Source organism: Stegostoma tigrinum, chromosome 26 (assembly GCF_030684315.1).
Source record: "Stegostoma tigrinum isolate sSteTig4 chromosome 26, sSteTig4.hap1, whole genome shotgun sequence".
Taxonomy (NCBI): Eukaryota; Metazoa; Chordata; class Chondrichthyes; order Orectolobiformes; family Stegostomatidae; genus Stegostoma; species Stegostoma tigrinum.
In genome coordinates, this window is record NC_081379.1 from 39,586,789 (window position 1) to 39,604,806 (window position 18,018).

Genomic DNA, 18,018 nt, shown 5'->3' on the forward strand with positions numbered 1-18,018 from the left:
CCAGGCCGGTGTAGCGGGGAGAGGGCGGGGCCGAGGCGGAAGGGGCGGAGAGGAGGCGGGTCTGGGATCGTGGTAGAAGGCGGAGAGCGCCGGCGAGAAGGGGGTGGGGCTAAGGTGTGGGCGGGGTGGGGGCTGAGGTTCTTGGGCGGGGAAGGGGTCTTGGGGATGGGGCGGGGCTGCGGGAGTCGTAGTGGTGAGGTGGGGCTTTTGGGAGGGTGTGGGGCGAGCATGTGATCGTAAGGGGGCAGAGCTGAGGTGATATGGGGCGGGGCCTAGCTACACGGGGGTGGTTTAGCTGAGCCCCGAAGGTTGGCGGGTGAGGGGGACAGTGAGAGTCTGCGGGGAGATGAGCCTAGCGGAACCGCTGAAGGGGCGGGGCCGAATCCCCCCTCCACCCCGGGGTTTGGGGGCGGGGCGTCGACCGTGGTGTGAAGGGGGCGTTAACCGAGCGAACTTCTGGGCGGGGCTCTGGTCCCCGTGGGCGAGGGGCGGGGCTTCAGGCGGGAGGCGGGTCTTACCCGGGAGGGAGGGCGGGGCGAAAGTGGGCGGGGACTTACCGGCTAGGGGGCGGGGCTCCGGCGGAGGGGGGAGGGGGTTCAGGCCGGGTCATGAGGAGCCGCTCGGCCGGGCTGCCCCTTCCCTCCCCTCCCGCCAGTGACGATCCCTTGCTCCCCCTCTGTGCATCCCCAGCTCTCGCTGAAGCGGGCCCTTCTTTGCCTTGGCTGGGACTGGAAGCTCATGGAGGCGGACGCTAACCAAGCCAATTCGGTGCTCAGTGCAGACTCTCAGCACGATCCCTGGTACAGGAGCTCAAATCCAATTCATTTATTCAACCCTTTTCCTTCTTTAAAAGAAAATCACATTTGTTTACCAATATTCAAACAATTTTTTGGATAACTACTTCAGATTTTAAACTGTAACGTTGACTTTCTTTTGAAAAGAAAAGGTGCTTTGGGTTAACGGCCCAACTTACTTTTTTTTCTTTTAAATGTGTGTGTGAGGTGCCAACATGGCCGAATCCCATGTCTGAGTTGTGTCTTTGTCTTTTTTCCCCTCTCTCTCTTCATCTCTTTTTTAGCAAAATGTTCGTCGGGGGACTGAGCTGGCAGACCACACAAGGTAAGGAAGGTCCTGGTGGACCTCCCAACTTTTTTTTTAAACTTCTTGCTAAAATTCAATCCAGAGACGTGTGTGATTTCTCACCCCCCCCTCCCCAAATTGATGTGTATGTGTGTGTGTGTGTGTGTGTGATACACATCGCTTATGATTGCATCTCAAAACCATGTAGCTTTTACAAATCACACTCTCTGCCTCGGACAAATGTATGTCAATCTGTGTAAGCAGTGCTTTATTCGTTGAGGGGGGGTTCCGGTAAACACACGGCTTTCTTTTATTGGGGCTGAAATTGTAATGGGTATTCTTCAATGAAATGGTGCGCTTCTTACAAGGACTGTTACCCCCTTATTTATTTCTTGCCCTCCTCCTCTCACCCCCCCCCCCTCCGGCTTTAACAGAAGGTCTCAAGGAATATTTCTGTAAATTCGGAGACGTGAAGGAGTGCATGGTGATGCGGGATCCTGTTACAAAGCGGTCAAGGTAAGTGAGCGTCTTTCTCTCTCTTTCTCTGCTCCTTGCTAGCTACTTGGTTACACTGTTCGCAAACTTCGCTTTGGAGGGAAAGGGACGTTTGATTTTTTTTCCCCCATGTAAAACCTGAATTCCATTCCCATCCTGAGTGTGACACGGTATTTTTCTCCCTGGCAGACGCGTCTTACGGCGAATTAAATTGTCAATGTTCCCTTTCTTTTATGTATTTTTTTCTCTCTGCTTTTTCAGAGGATTCGGATTTGTCACTTTTGTTGACCAAACGGGCGTAGATAAAGTTCTAGCGCAACCGAGGCATGAACTAGATTCTAAAACGGTAGGTGATTTTTTTTTGTTTAAACAAATTAAGTGCAAGGAATTTAATAGCTGTGGTGGCGGAGGTGGTTATAGATTTGCAGGTTTGCGATTCACTCCCCCCCCCCCCCCCCCCCCATTTTTTGACTTTACAAAGACAGACACCGAGCCTCACGTCATGTGTTTGCTTTTACAATCCACACGTTTCCCACACTGAAAGGTCCAGCTGGTTAAATAGTACAGTGCAAGAGCCCAGAGTGTGTAGAGAGAGGAAAAAAAACTTGGGATTGGGAGGAATGGGTTTGGGGGGGGGGGGAGATGGGGGTTGGTATTAGAGAGAAAGAAAGAGTGCCTGAGCGTTCCCACGGCGATCATTGCCATGGCAACAGGGGCTGCTTGTGGGGGGAGAGATCTTAAATAGGTCAGCATTCATTCATCAGGCCAGTACTTAGTGACATTAACAAGATGACCGACTTTCTTGGACTGAGAGGCGAATGAAAACCTGTTTCCTTTTTCAAAAGATCTGTTTACTGAGGATCTTTGAAGTGCTATCATACTTCAGTGCAGGGATTTATTTCATTTTTATTGTGTTGTACAGTTTTATCAGAATGCGGGGCAAGGTCTGTGTAACAGGATTGATTAAACTGGGACTGGGGATTGTCTCCTGGCAGCAGATCAGTGCAGAATGCCCAAGAGAGTGGATTTGGAGTGTGCTGATGGTTTAGTTTCTTGTCTTTCTCGTCCCTCGGTCACATCCCCCACTCCGTCTCTTTCACACTGTGTTTTACATTCTTATTCACTAATCTACTTAGTGATGGTCTTGCTTCTAAATCGGCTCGAACATCAGGTCAGCAATTTGCTGCTTTTCCAGCTTATTGAAGATGACCAGCAGAGGTGATTGGGAGGGGTTGGGGGGTGAGAGAATATTGAAAATTTTATGCCTTTATCATGATTATTTGAGTGTTATAATTAGCAAGCATTGTATCCCTGATTTATTCTGTTAATAAAGATTAGATAAATTAATTGGACTTTCAGAGTGGACTGTATAGAAGAACTGTGGTTGTATCACTATGCTATCAGATAGCATGTCAAATTAGCATGTATAGTATATAAATCACAGGAGTAGAAACTGCATACAGTGCAGAAGGAGACCATTCAACCCATTGAGCTCATACCACTCTTTTTAAATCTCATTAATTTCATTGCCTCCCCTTGTGTTTCCATTGCCAAGCATAGATCCACTTGTCCTTTTGAGCTTTGCTATTGACTCTGCTTCCAGCACACTGTTAGACAGCGGATTTTAGACCCTTTCAATTTGAGGGCATCTGATCACTTGTTCTCACTTGCCTTGCCAAGGCAGTTGCCATCCATCGTTCAGGTCTTTGCCCAGGTAGACATAGCTCATGCCGTGTGTGAACGGGATTGCTGACAGATGATGTGCTGTATTGGAAGCTGAAACATCCTAGGACTTTAGATAGCTGTTCTCATTCACATGCACTTTCCAGCTGGGTGTCCTGGATAATCATTAATCTTTTGGACATCTGTCTGTAGCCCGGACACTTGATTGGAATAGTTTACCAATGACTTTCTGTATTGAGTATCAGTATGAACTGAGATCAGTTTAATGCAGCACTTAGTTTCTTTTCCTGGATCTGTTCATAAACCAGGTTTTGCACTCGTTAGAAAATCAACTTGCAAATGATAGTCATAAAGTTTCCAGAAGAAGGAAGCTTGTATCTAGTCAGGGAAAGTTAACTCATATAGGCTTGTGGTGAGTTTGAGTTATTCCACGAGTAATCAGTGAATCACGGTCGTATTGGGAAGTGATCTGTGACACGGTCCTGGACCCAGCCTTGATTCTGAAGCTTGAGAGAACCTGGAGAGTAAAGAAAGGAAAGAAATCTGTAGGCTCTGTTGAAGGTTCACAATGTTTTGGGGTTTTTTCCATCTACTACTTCTTACTAGACTTGGGCTGCTTCAACATTAGAGTTCTAATTTTATTCACTGGAGTGTGGGTGTTGTTGGCTAGGCCAGTATCTACTGTATTCTTCTACTTTATTCAAATGGGTAACATTCATCTGTATGTTCTGTAGACGCAAGCAAGTGGGCTATGGTTAAATTTTATAAGTTTTGTTCTTGAGAGTGTTATTGCGAAGGCAAGCATGCATTGCCCTAGGGTACGTCATGGTGAGCTGTTGTACTGTTGCAGTGCTGTCAGGCGCGAAAGTGTAGCCCTTTGACCCACCAATGATGAAAGAATGGGGTTATACTTCTGAGTCAGACTGGGGTGTGACTAAGATGGTGGTGGTCCCACACAGCTGTGGCAATTGTCATTGTAGATGCTCATAGGTATGAGAGGTGCTATTGAAAAGGCTGTGGTGGATTGCTGCTGTGCACCTGTGATGCAGTCTGCAGATGTGATTTGCTGGTGGCTGAGGGAATAGATGTTTAAGCTGATTAGGTGTTGCCAGTGAAAGGGGCTGATTTGTCCTGTTTGGTGGTGTTGGAGCTGCGTGCATGTGACTTACACCCAGATAGCAAAGAGGTGGAGTGATGTCATGCATCACAAAACTGGACCCTTAGCCTCCAGCTTCCTGGGAGCTGGAGTATTTAGCGGTCTGGTACAGTTGAGATTTTGGTTTATGCTGACCCCTGGCTATTTAAATGGGATTGAATGTCAGCGGGATGGTGGTTAGGCTTTCTGCCTGGCACCTTTTTTTGCAATGTGAATGTCACTCATCGTCTGTGTAGCCTAATCCTGGAGGACCAAGGTACACAGGTTGCTTCAGGATCTGCAGAATTACATGTGGCATTGAACATTGCAATCATTGGTGAAGAGCCTCGCTTTCTTCCTAACAGAAGAGAGTTCAAGATGAAAACGTTGATTCACTTCCAAGCTTGAATTCTGTGTGACATGGAGGAACGTTAGGGGATGATGGTCCCATAGAACTATTATAGTTGGTAGCGGTTGTAGGTGTGTGAGGTGCTATCAAAGAGCCTTGTGTGGTGAGTTGCTGCTGGAGAGAAGGTAAAGAGATTTGACTGAAGTTTTCAAAATCGTGGATCTGGTTGGGAAGAGAGGGAGAAACTGTTCAGGATAGTAGAGGAATCAAGAACCAGAGAGATAAGGTTCAAAACCCTTTTGCAAAAGAAGCAATGCAAATGAGAATAACCTTTTACATACAATGAAGAATTAGGGTCTGGAATGTCCTGCCTGGACATTAGAGTGGAGGGAAGTTCAATTGTATTCAGGAGTACTTTGTTTTTATTTAATGAATCATCCAGTGTGTAATGTTACAGGCAAGTATTGGCACTATGTTGAAATAATCAGAGCTGATTCAGACACAATAAGCTGAATGGCCTCCTTCTGCTTCATTACAATACTGTGAAGATATTGGAATTAAAATACTTGTCCTGATAAATTCTTCCAATAAATCCTAACCCTGAGTCATTTGGCTCCAGCAACCACCCCATCTTTTTGTGCTGGGTAGACTCCAGCCATAGTTCCCGTTGATTAGTTTTCCTGGGATTTCGAAGTGCAACAACTTGTCAAACCTTGACTTGATGTTAAGGCCAGTCACGCTCTCTTCACCACTTGAATTCAGCTTTGTTCTTCATATTAGGACCAAGGCTTTAATGAGGTCTGGAGCTGAGTGTCCTGATGGACCCGAGCTGACCATTATTGGGAATGTTATTTGTGAGTAAATATCGCTTAATAGTACTTGATGTCTTTATTTAGAATATTGCCTGGTGGGGTAATAGCTAGCCGTGTTGGATTTGTTCCATAATAATGGACAGGAAATACATTGACAATTTTCCACATTGTTGGTTAGATGCACTATTGTGTAAGGACAACTTGGTTAGAGCTGTGACTATATGTGGGAACTATGTTCAGCCATTTTTGACTAAAAGAATGGTACCTTTTAGTGGTGGAGACCGGGGAAGAGGCACAGATTCTGGTAGGTATGAATTAAGATTGTTGCAAATACACCATGTACTTCTAGTCATGCTGGGCTTTGCCATCGTTGATGGGGATGAGGAGCTGCAGTTAGTCGATTTGACTATGATCATTTGTGATGATTGGACTGAAGTTGTGGAGTTTTGACCTCCTCGGTTGGTTGTGGGATCTTTTCCATATGATCATGCCTCTGTTGCTTCAGGTTAGTTTATTTTTTTTATTCATTCACGGGATGAGGGCATCACTGGCTAGGCCAGCATTTGTTGCCTATCCAGAGGGTAGTTAATGGGCCTGGAGTCACCTATGGGCTAGATCGGGTAAGGATGGCAGTTTCCTTTCCTTAGGGGAGGGCATTAATGAAATGGATGCGTCTTTCCAAAATAACATGGTCATCATTAGAGCCTCCATTCCAAATATTTATTGAATTCAAATCCTATCATTTACTGTGGTGGGATTTGCACCTGGGTCCCCAGAACACTACCTGGGTCTCTGGATTAACTGTCCAGGCATAATACCACTAACCCATTGCCTTCCCAGGTTTAGCATGCATTTGTCGTGCATTATTAGTTTAGCGCCTTATTTTCAGGCAGACAGGTCCTTGGAAATCTAATTTGATGAAGGAGTGAGGTATGGTACCACAATAATTAGTATTTGGGTTTTCCAGACGCCTGGATGAATGGTTACATAGAAACATAGAAAAGTACAGCACAGTACAGGCCCTTCAGCCCACGATGTTGTGCCGTGGAATAATCCTAATCCAAAAATAAAATAACCTAACCTACATTCCCCTCAATTCACTGCTGTCCATGTGCATGTCCAGCAGTCGCTTAAATGTCACTAATGACTCCACTTCCACGACTACCACTGGCAAACTATTCCATGCGCTCACAACTCTCTGGGTGAAGAACCTCCCTCTGATGTCTCCTCTATACCTTCCTCCTAACACCTTAAAACTATGACCCCTCGTGGCAGTCAGTCCTGCCCTGGGGAAAAGTCCCTGGCTATCGACTGTATCCATGCCTCTCATTACCTTGTACACCTAGTTCTCAGACATGGTTTCAAGTCCCACCATGACATGAGGAAATTTAAATTTAATTTGATAAATCTGGGATGCAATGCTCTTTCTTAATAATCAACAAAGCTACTCGATTGTTGTGAAGACTCATCTGTTTTGGAGAAAATCCTTACCTTACCTGGCTTAGATGCAACTTGAGATCCACAGCAATTTGACTCCAAACTGCCTTCTGTAATGGCTCAGTAAGCGGAGGACAATTAGGGATGGACAATAAATGTTGGACATGCCAACAGCGTTGACATTTCAAGAAGGAATTTATAAAAAATTCAGTACAGAATAAAAAGATCAGTAGATTTATTACATTAAGCAAGTTATTTTTATTCATTCAAGGGATTTGGGCATCACCATTTATTACCATCTCTATAACCGATGTTACTGCCACAAAATTCAATAAAATGTGTCTTTAGTGTCCAGGCATGCTTGGTCTGCATAAGTTCTAAGTGGTCGTCACATCTCCCAGTGATGTCATTAACAGATGGATCTGGGACAGATAGATTAGTGAGGATAAAGTCAAGCTATTTTTCACCTTGTGTTGATTCCCACTATCGTCAGCTGTGCCCTCTGCCCTTCAGGGATCAGCCTACATGTTCAGCGATTCTATTATCGAACTGTGATGGGAGTTGAAGTCCCTCACCCAGAATAAATTCTGTAGCTTTTGATGGAAGAGTGTGGTGGGGTGGGCGGTGTGGTTAAATGATATATCAGTGAACTATGATTCAGCAGGAGTTTTCCATGCCCATGAAATCCCTCGTGTCAGGAGTTATGGCTGAAAACTTGCAAAGCCACTTCACTAACTCTTCCTGCCATTCTGTTCCAACATGGGAGCCTGATTGATTGTCCCACTCCCTATTGTTTGTAAGACCACCTGAAACTTGGCAAAGGACTCCCCATCAAAACCACCTGATGATCGGGGCAGCTATAACTATCCATGTGAAAAATAAGGCATTGTTTTAAATGTGAGTTATACCTCACTGTCCGGATCATCTGTAACACATCTGAATGCATTTTGATGTGAATTAGAAGATCAATACCATGTTGTGTAACTGGCCCAAATCTGAGGCTGCAGAAATGAAACTGTATTGATGCATATGCCTTTGCTTGATAATAAAATGGCCTGGATTGATCTGCAGAATTGTTATTGAAAATCTCTGCGCAATTAATATGAAATATGTAATTGTGTTTGTGTTTTGTTTGGGTATCTAGAGACTTTAGCATTTGAAAACAAATGACATGTTAATTGTGGAACCAGGGCTAATTGCATGAACTGGTTGGGACTGGGTGAGATTGAGCCTTTGCATACTATGCACTTGCAGTCCTCCCAACCTTGACTGGACTAAGTTTGAAATAGAGGCTGCAAGGCACATCTTTTTCCTCTGCTTACTGTCTCATTACTCAGTAGTTTGAACCTTCAGAGAGACCTGTTTGCAGTTCCCTGTGCATGGCAATCTGATATGTGAATTTAAGGTGTTAGAGACAGATTCAAGTTTCTGCTCTTGAGTCTTGCAGCTGCTTAAGGCTCATGGTTCAGTCGAAGGTCCATGCTGAGTTCATTGATGTCAGTTTTGATGGGAAGCCATGTGGATGCTACAGTGGCCCACATCATTTCTGGGGTTGTGGGGAGGGGGAACTGTTGTCTTCTGATTGCTCCAGAGTGCCCCCTACTGGACCCTGGTTGAGAGTGGGATTCCTTGGAACATGCTTCTGATTCCTGAGCTTGTATATTGATAATAGCCACTTGGGTGAAGTATTATCCATAAAGCCATTCTTCAGTAAAAGATTTCAAAGCTTTTGGAAAGTGAGGGCGGGAAACTGGGGATGCCTTCAAACTTATTTTTAAAACCGTTTTTTAATGTTTGTTGAAGAAATGTAGGTGACTATGGCTTGCCATGTGCAATAATGATTTTAAAGTTTGCTAAATTCTGTTTTGATTCAGAGTTTGCTCATTTAATAGGTTCTAATCACTTTTCTGTTTGACCTACAAAAGCTACTTTTACATGAAAACCAGTCTGTTGAACAGTTCTTTTAAACACACCCAGATTTTTGTTTCATACAATTGTGTTTAAAGACAATTGTAAGCTTGTTGTTTTCCCCCAGCACAGTTCAGGATTCCAGGAGAAATCTATCTGGTTATTTAACAATTGATTCTTTGAGAATTTGTAAGCCTAAGTGCCAGACTTTTATCGGTTCACAAACTACCAAGCCATGGCACCAGCACTCTACTTGGATGAGACCAGTCCTGGCATTTGGGACTTACTATTTTGCTAAGGTGAAATGGCTTCTTAAAGTACCAGGGTCCACGGCTGTTCAGCGTGTTTTGTTTTAATTCCTTGTGCCTATGGCAACACAATGAAAGCGGATCAACAGTTTCTTCATCCAAAAAAAGGGGCAATCCCTTTTTAAATGCTGCGAATCCAAAATCTGATTTATTTTAACAAGCTCAGCTTAACAGTAATCAGCTAGACCATCACCTAAGTTTGAGGTAGTGCATTGTTCTTCTGATGGAGCATTATGAGAACATAAAGGCCTTTTTATTTAAAAATATCTTACCGAATGTGATACAAACTGGTTTAACTTCAGGACTTTTAGAAAGCAGACATTTTACTGTTGCCCTTGTGACATTTGGCCATACATAGTGAATCTTGGAATAATTACTGTGGTGTTGTGGGTCATCAAAAAAAAGTTTTTAAAAATATTTTCTGCATTCATTCTGCCTCCAATATTCTCCTCCCTTGCCTTGCACAGGGGCTGACTTGTCCCAAATGACTTCCCTTCAAGCATTAGCCCAGGTACTAAGTGTTAGCTGACTTTTAACCCTGTTATACTTAACGTCCACACTTGTGCATTGGTCACCAGATAATGAATAATGGCAGAATGCAGTTGATTTTTTTTTGATCAACCAAGTTGGACGTATTATCTGAAAAATTACGGACAGTAGAGAGGCCATTCAGGAGTGAAATAAGAAAGCCTTGCTTAGCACGCAGGGCAACGCACTTGCTGAACTCCTGTTCATCTCCCCTGCTGATGTGCCACAAAAAAGGCTGTCTATCAACTGAGATAACAAAGTGTGGAGCTGGATGAACACAGCAGGCCAAGCAGCATTTTAGGAGCACAAAAACTGACGTTTCGGACCTAGACCCTTCATCAGTTTTTGCGCTCCTAAAATGCTGCTTGGCCTGCTGTGTTCATCCAGCTCCACACTTTGTTATCTCGGATTCTCCACCATCTGCAGTTCCCATTATTTCTGTCTTATCAACTGAGCTGCTGAGGCTGAAATTGGCAGAGAGTGTTATATAAAGGTGCCAACAGATATGATGCAAAACTTGGTAAATGCAGTTGAAGTACAGATCAACCATGATTTAATTTGGGCAATTCTTTACTTTGCTTCTGAGGCACACCTCCTGTGTAATAAAGATTCTACTGATGTTCCTGAAAGTCTGAAAATTAGCTTGAGAATTAAACGTGGATCCTTATTTTTATTTTGTTTCCCAAATGTGAGTCGATGATTGATTGCACAATCTCCAGTGTGATATTTCGACAGTCCTAAATTGAGAAGGTTTGGGAGCTAGGGTAATTAATGAATGAAAAGCTTTTGTATCCTGTTCACAAGGTGAGGGAGTATTTTTAAAAACAAAAAAGCTCTTCTTGCATCAGTGCACCCAATGGTGCATAGTAATAGAACTAAGAAATGGCCCTCTTTACAGAGAGTTTCAATGCACCTCTGTTTAGTGCCTAATTAACATAAGGCAACAGCCAATTCAGAAAACAGATTTGAGAGAATGCATAATTATTGGACATTCCTCACATTCTTCTGGTGTGTGAAAGCATCTCTGCTTGTGATATCTCAGTATATTTTTGAAAGAGGAAATTTACTTCTCATTTGCACAGTTGTTAAGTCTGTTGATTAAATGCATGATTTAAAACTCAATTATATATTAATTCTGTAGCCCTTAAACTAATAACTATAAAGTTTGATGTAATATTTATTTTTGACTGTCAGTCAATGGTCAAACTAACAGGATGTGACCTGAACCTAGGCTTTAAAGCCCAGAATTATTGGTAAACACCAGAATGTGTGTGGGGGAGAAGGGGAAGGTTTGGTGACTCCATTGTTACCACTGGTTCGTCATTATTCAGTGGGTGATGTCCCTCACTGAATCAGTTGAGGAAATCTGTCGTATTCTTGATGTTGCAGCTGATAACCTCATTACAGTATATTACCTTTGGTCCATTGCTTTCTCTTGTTTGTCTGGATTACTCTACCTCATGTCTGAAGTACAATAATATTCCCTGATCTGATCTTGCTTGTAACCACTGCACTGATTAACACTTTATAGGGAGCCAACTAAACCAAATAGCCAGACTGCCCTCACCCAACTTCAAAATGAGGCAGAGTATTGGTTAGGAGTGCAATTAATACAATAAATGAAACTCCAGTTTCTACTAGTTATTCTTTGCGTACCCTTTCCCTGAACTGTGGACTGTTGTTTGAGTACACTTGAATTAATTAAATAGTGGAACAGATTCAAGGGACTGAATGGCCTACTCTTATTTACAAGAGACCAGCTGCAGTGCTGTATTCTTGGACCTGACTGAGATCAGCTAACTCAACAGTGTGGAGGTTGAAATCAGATCTCTTTTTGGCCTGCTTGGATCTGCTGTGGAAAATTAAGCCAGATTGGTTTAGTTCCCATTTGCTGTAGACGACGTTGAAAGTTGATGTTCCTCACATCACCATAATACTGACCTTTTTAAGAGCAAGTCTTGTCAGGAATTTCTCTCTTCTAAGTAAGAAATTCCTGACTGGAGACTCGAGGAATGCAAGAATCGTGCTGTATGTGGAGGTGTGTCTATAATTTTTGACAGAGAGGAAGTGTTAGTCCCAGTGCCTACTTAATATCCTGGTGAGGTGGCTTGACATGCAGGAACATCACAAGACTCTGATTTCTATGAATGGGCACGTATCAAAAATTGGCAGGGTATTTCTATATTAAATATGCTCATTGAGTCACTCTGTCTGGTACCAGAGGAAGTTGAATAAATGGGTTGTTCCAGTAACTCCTCCTGAGAGTAGGATGATTGTGAATATAATTTTTTTTTGAATCGGCAAGTTATTTTATAGTAAAGAAAATTGAGAATCCATTGTGCGAAACACTTTCTCTTCCTCCTTGAAGTAGATGGTTGAGAAAAGGTAAAATATTAAAGAAATGGCAGCACGGTGGCTCAGTGGTTAGCACTGCTGCCTCATGGCGCCAGGAATCCAAGTTCGATTCCAGCCTCGGGCGACTGTCTGTGTGGAGTTTGCATATTCTCCCTGTGTCTGCGTGGGTTTCCTCCGGGTGCTCCAGTTTCCTCCCACAGCCCAAAGATGTGCAGGCTAGGTGGATCGGCCATGCTAAGTTGCTGGTAGTGTTCAGGGGTGTGTAGATTAGTTGGGTTATAGGAGGATGGGTCTGGGTGGGATTGCTCTGTGGGTCAGTGTGGACTTGTTGGGCTGAAGGGCCTGTTTCCACACTGTAAGGATCCTGTGATTTCTAGAATGCTCCTCAACGGAATTCAAGGATTGAACTGTGACTGATAAAAGTCAGGATTACATCAGACGGGCCCCTTGCCCACTCGGTGTTTTCAAAACACTAGTGGCTTTCCTGTGTTGTTGCTTGGGTTGAGTTCCAGTACTGTGCCTGGTATTGTGTCACAATACAGTTTCCACAATATAGCACAGTGAATTCCTTTAAAATATATTTGTTGATGGACTGCAGGAGTCATTAACAGGACCATCATTTGTTGTCCATCCATATTTGCTTGGATTGAGTGCTTGCTAGGTTGTTTCAGAGGGCAGTTAACAATCAGTCATGTGGCTGTAGGTTGAGAGTCACGTATAGGCCACTCTAGGTAAAGATAGCAGATTGCTTTCCCCAAGGGCTGTTTGGGGACTAGGTGGGTTTTGATGACAGTTGATGCTGGTGTTATGGTTATTGTTACTTTCTATTGTAAATTTTTAAATTCCACCAGCTGCTGTGGTGGACTTTGACCCCATGTCCTGGAGCTGTAGCCTGGGCCTTTGGGGGACTAGTCTAGAGTCACTTCACCACCATCTCCCCTTGTTTATGTTTACTGAATAGATCCAACTGTAAATTTTCTTTGCCTCATTCGGAATCCTTGATATCACTTATTTCCCTTCTCCAATCCCTTTCTAATTGCCTGATTGTCCCGGGATCAGTTTTCTCTGATTGTGGCCTCTGATTAGTTTGATTTGGCTGCTCTTGCAATTAAAGTGATGTCCAATTGACAGCTGTTTTCCAGCCTTCCCTACTCACCACAGCAATGTTTGTGATTGAGAAGTCATTTGGTGCTAAAAGGGCCTTCTTGGGCTGATCCTATGCCAACTGCTTAGCATTGAAGCTGTATTTATCTACTATAGTGCTCCCTGATTACAATCAAAAAGGAAGGCTGGCAAAGTACACTAGCTTTCATTTGTATAGTGCCTTAATTTAATGTAGTGAAATGCCCCAGGTTCATAGGCACACATTCAGACAAAAACAGTCAAAGAAAATTAGGGCATGTGACTAAACTCTTCGTCGAAGAGAAAGGTTTTATGAAGGAGAAGGGGAAAGATTTGAAAGGGAATTCCAAAACTTGGTGAAGACAACTGAATGCTTGACCACTGAAGGGAGGATAGAGTGTTGGTGGAAGGATGATGAATAAGTGGCCTACATTAGCAGGATCATGGGACCTCTACCATGCGTAAGTGGATTGGAGAGCTCCTTTCCAACATGCAGTGATAGTTAAAAGTGCAGTGTTTGCCTGTGTGTAAATAAGAATGCAGAGCTCTCACATGTGAAATATGTGACAGTCCTGCAAACTGAGGAATGGAGATCATTTGGCAGATATCCAGCTTGAAGCACTCACTTCTGAGATGGATCAGTGCACTGTTTCTGTGAAGGCTGATTTGGCTTAATTCAGTTCACTGGCTGATGTCATTCTGGGATTCTGCATGGATTGAGGATGAAACCGAATGGACGGCACCTTGGTCATTACTCTTATGTTTCTTTCTTTGACTTATACGTTCAGTCCCTGCTGGCCACATGCATTCCCTTGCTTGTAGTAGTGCAAGCCCGCACACATCTTGATCTAGGGAATGTAGTGTATGTAAGGGGATTGAGAGTAAAAAGTGGAAGTCTACAAAACATTGAATGTTTTTGGCATAGAGATTAGTTGAGCGAGAGACCATTTTGTTTTTGAGGGAATAGGGTGACATATTAGAAATGGAGAAAGATGCAATGTTGTGGGGTCCCCATGGATCTGTGCGATTTGTTCTGGATTATTGTGGTAAGGAACTGCTGCAGACATGAAGGGCCAAGAGACCTGGGTTTTGTAAAGCTGTCTGGTCTCTACATTCAAAATTCCAGAAACTGAAGCCAAGGTTTCGGGCTTGTTTTGAAATTCTCCCAGCGTCCCTTCACATCGATTCCACCCCATGTATCATTGAGTATCTGCTGTTCTTGGCTCAAGAGTTTCTTGGACTCACACCCCACTGCTGAGTGTGTAGACCACAGCGGGGGAGACCAGACATTGTGCAGAAGTTGGGATATAGATGGAACTGAGATACAACTAACTTTGGTCTCCGGCTTGGAGACAAAATCAACCAAGGCCCCCATAGTGCATTTTTTGCACGCTAAGAATTTGTGTTGGAAAGTGGATGTTAAGGGACGACAGTGATTTTGCCCATGTCCAGCTAGCCTGATCCAATAACCACCCCTTGATTCCTGTTGCTGACCCTTACATGTGAAGAACTCAATATTTCCTGCCCCCAGCATTTGTGAAATTTTGTCCCTCCACCCCAACCCCTAAAGGCAGTCTGTTTGTCTGTATTTTACATTTCAGTGTGCTTTGTTAACCCAACAGCAGGCCACCTGGAATTTTAGATTTGGCTTTAAAATGGAGTTATAGTTCCATCTATTTTCTTTACAGTAAAGAACTGTTTCTCTGGGTGTTCCCTTGTTTTGCAAAACAGTTCTTCTAGAAACTTTAATCTCGCAGTTGAAAAATTAATTTTCTGTTGTGTTTTCTTCCTCCAATGCAGATTGATCCTAAAGTGGCTTTTCCACGTAGAGCACAGCCAAAGGTAAGAGCCTTATCAATAGTGGCTTGATTTCTCTTGTACATCACTTTTTTTTCTTGTTCTGACCTTGTTTAGTGACTATAACAGAGTAATTGTCTGTGAGTAATGATCAAGTTTCCACATGTCCCAGATTTTCTCAAACTCCCAACGGGTTGCATTGGCCCGACAGCTGCAAAACATGAAGCAACATGGTTGCTGGTGTTCTAATTCCAATCCTCGCTCCCCCATTTTACCCTTCTTCCTGAAGGTGCTGACTGTTCTTGGATATAATCCCACTGACGCCCTCCAGCTGCATTCCTTACTCTCCCTGAAGGCCTGAGTGCAACGGGCTGTTGTCACCGTGGGAGGTATCAGATATGGTGTCAGTGCGGGTTGCCCCACCACAAAGTTCCAGTCCCCTAGAGCCACTAGCCTCAATCACCAAGGTGGAGCCCACAATCCTCATTTTCCAAAACAGCATACTACTTTCAAAAGGGGAACAGCTGAAGTAGCAGTGATCCAAGGTGAGCTGTGATCAAAACCCAGAAGTGCTGGAAATATTCAGCATATGCGGAGCGAGAAAGCTACCGTTTCAGGTAAGAGGCATTTCACCCAGGTTGTACTGTATCTGGCTGGTAAGAAGAGTGTCTGCTTTGGTGTTGAACCAAGCCTGGGTTGATTTGGCACACAGTTGCTAAATGCTTTCCCCAGAGAAGATATTGGTTAATAAATTTCTCTGTACATCTTGTAATAAGACAACAGAGGTGGGGTCACTAGGAAAGGGCTCCGTGCCAAATGGAAAGAATTGATTGGATTAGCAAGTCAGTAACATGAAAATTAGTTGAGTCAAAGTGATGTCTGTAAGTCCAGGTGAAGTTTCTATCCCTGGCTTTATTGATGGCTGCTTGGTTTGAAAATTGTTGTTTGACTTGTTCAAGTTGCTAGATGTACTGTATGGTGAAATGTGTGTTTTTGACCCATTGCCCCACTTCATGCCCAACTCATTGTTGTACTTCGATTAGGCTGTCAAATACCAAGACCTGTTGCCATTATGAGCAAATATTCTCTCCTTGCTGGCTTGAGTTTGGTAACTTCATTAAATTTGTGTGTGACCACATAGTGGAAGAATGTGTGGCTGGCCAGGAAACTCTGGTGTCACTGTATATCTGTTTTCGGTTGGTCTGTCTCTTCCCAAGGGAGTTGTGGTAGGAGTGCGGAAGGAGGTATTTTGGATCCAAAATATTGTGAGGAAAAAGTTTGTTACTTCAGAAGATGATAAATATTTTAAATAACCTGCTGGGTCTGTTAGCAGAAGAAATATCTTGATGGTGTTCAGTGAATAATAGCAAGCTGGCAGCTTGTTCTGCATTGCTCCTGGTTGTGCTTTCCAGTTGACCAGCCAAAATATAGCTGGATGATGGATGGCAAAAGTTATTGAGTGGGGGAATGAGCTTCGATTGAATGAATGGGCTCTTTCTCACCACTAATGTTTTTTTCGTAATTGTAATTTTGTGAAACCTGCGAGATGTCTGAGGTTATGGAAATGTGATGTTGGTTTTAGAAGGCCCCTTGGCATTATCTTCAGAATAGGTTGGCACCGTGTGGTATTTTGTTGTAAGACTGGTTGCCACTGTTTGCATTCAGACCTGGATGATTTGGAGAGGGGCTTGCGTAATTATATTTTCTCAGTTTGTTTCTTGTCGAATTGCATTTGAGTTTGTTTGCTGTGCCGCTCTGTGGGGACTCTCTCTGCCTTAATATGCTGTTAAGTGTTTTAGGAAGCTGCTTATAAGTTCCTTGTGACATGTCATCCATATTAAAATGGTGGCTTAACTGCCACAACCATCTTGCTGAATTCCAAGAGCTGTGATTCTCATGCTGCACACTCTAATGAAGGGGCATTTTCAGCCTGTCACAGTTTAACCACCAGAGGAAGTCTGTAGGATCAGGCTTATTAATTCCAACAGGCAAGTCCAGTGGCATAGGATGTCCTTGTACCAAGATCCCTATCTACCCTCACATTCCACTTCTGAACTTCAGTACCTGTCTGGCACAGTCTGATAGAGCTTATTCAGTCAGCCCCTCTCCCCTGCTGTTGCTTTTTGGCCATACAAATGTTTCCTTTTCAAGTATTCAATCCATTCACTTTTGGAAATTATTGAAGACGTTACCACTGGTTTTTCAGGCTGTGTTTTTCAGAACATAGTTCAAATGTATCAATGGTGATGAAGCATCTCTGATCTTGACACATTGTTTCCAAACAGCTATTTTCTCAATACTGTAGTTGGTAAATAAATTACTGTATCCGTTTACTGAGGAGTCTGTTGTTAAAAGTTCCTGTTTGGTGACATCTGATAGCCCAACCTGCAGGTAGGTTGAGTAGCCGTGTTATACCACAGAAATATGATGCCAGGTTAGAAATCCTGTGTCCAAATCTGACCTCCCATTTATTTGAATTTTCATTGGGCTCATATCTGCTGGCTGTGGATTCAGCTACAAAGGCTCAAAGCTCTAGAATTGGCCCCCTTAAATCTCTCAGCCTCTTTACTGCTTTTCTCCTTTTAAGATGCTACATAAAACCTTTGACTAAACCTTACCCACCTGTGCCACAATGCCCAATTTTATTTGATCATGCTAATTGTGATGTGCATTGGGACTTTTTACCACAATGAAGACACTATATGAATATGAAACACTGGCTTCAACTTGGGGAATGCTAGGCCTAGTGGTGCAGCTGCTCAATGCTTCTCTGGGTTAGAGAGTTGAGCATAAGTTTCGATTCACTGCAGACTGCAGCTCAGCAAGCCTTGCTGAAAATAGGTATGCATGGATGTTGGAAAGAGGACTTTTTTGCAATGGGATATAGATTGGTTAAGTGAGTGGGCAGAGGGAGTATATTGAGGGGAGAGTTGTGAACTTGTCCACATTGCCAAGAACAGTAGAAAAGCAGGATGTTATTTTAAAAGGAGAGAGTTTACAGAACTTTGA

The 18,018-nt window shown here is 43.4% G+C and overlaps 1 protein-coding gene across 2 annotated transcripts in view; it reads left to right on the forward strand.

The window, feature by feature from the left end:
* The first annotated feature begins 578 nt into the window (after positions 1–578).
* msi1b (musashi RNA binding protein 1b) overlaps positions 579–18,018 on the forward strand; it is a 190,945-nt gene continuing 173,505 nt past the window's right edge. The window contains exons 1-5 of one of the 2 annotated variants that reach the window (XM_048556060.1): positions 579–800; positions 1,079–1,119; positions 1,515–1,596; positions 1,837–1,921; positions 15,013–15,054. In XM_048556060.1, coding sequence (XP_048412017.1) covers positions 739–800; positions 1,079–1,119; positions 1,515–1,596; positions 1,837–1,921; positions 15,013–15,054 — 312 coding nt within the window. In that variant the 5' untranslated portion in view covers positions 579–738. Of the gene's footprint in view, positions 801–1,078; positions 1,120–1,514; positions 1,597–1,836; positions 1,922–2,675; positions 2,747–15,012; positions 15,055–18,018 lie in introns of those variants that run through there. The other variant, XM_059655114.1, reaches the window with a different exon arrangement.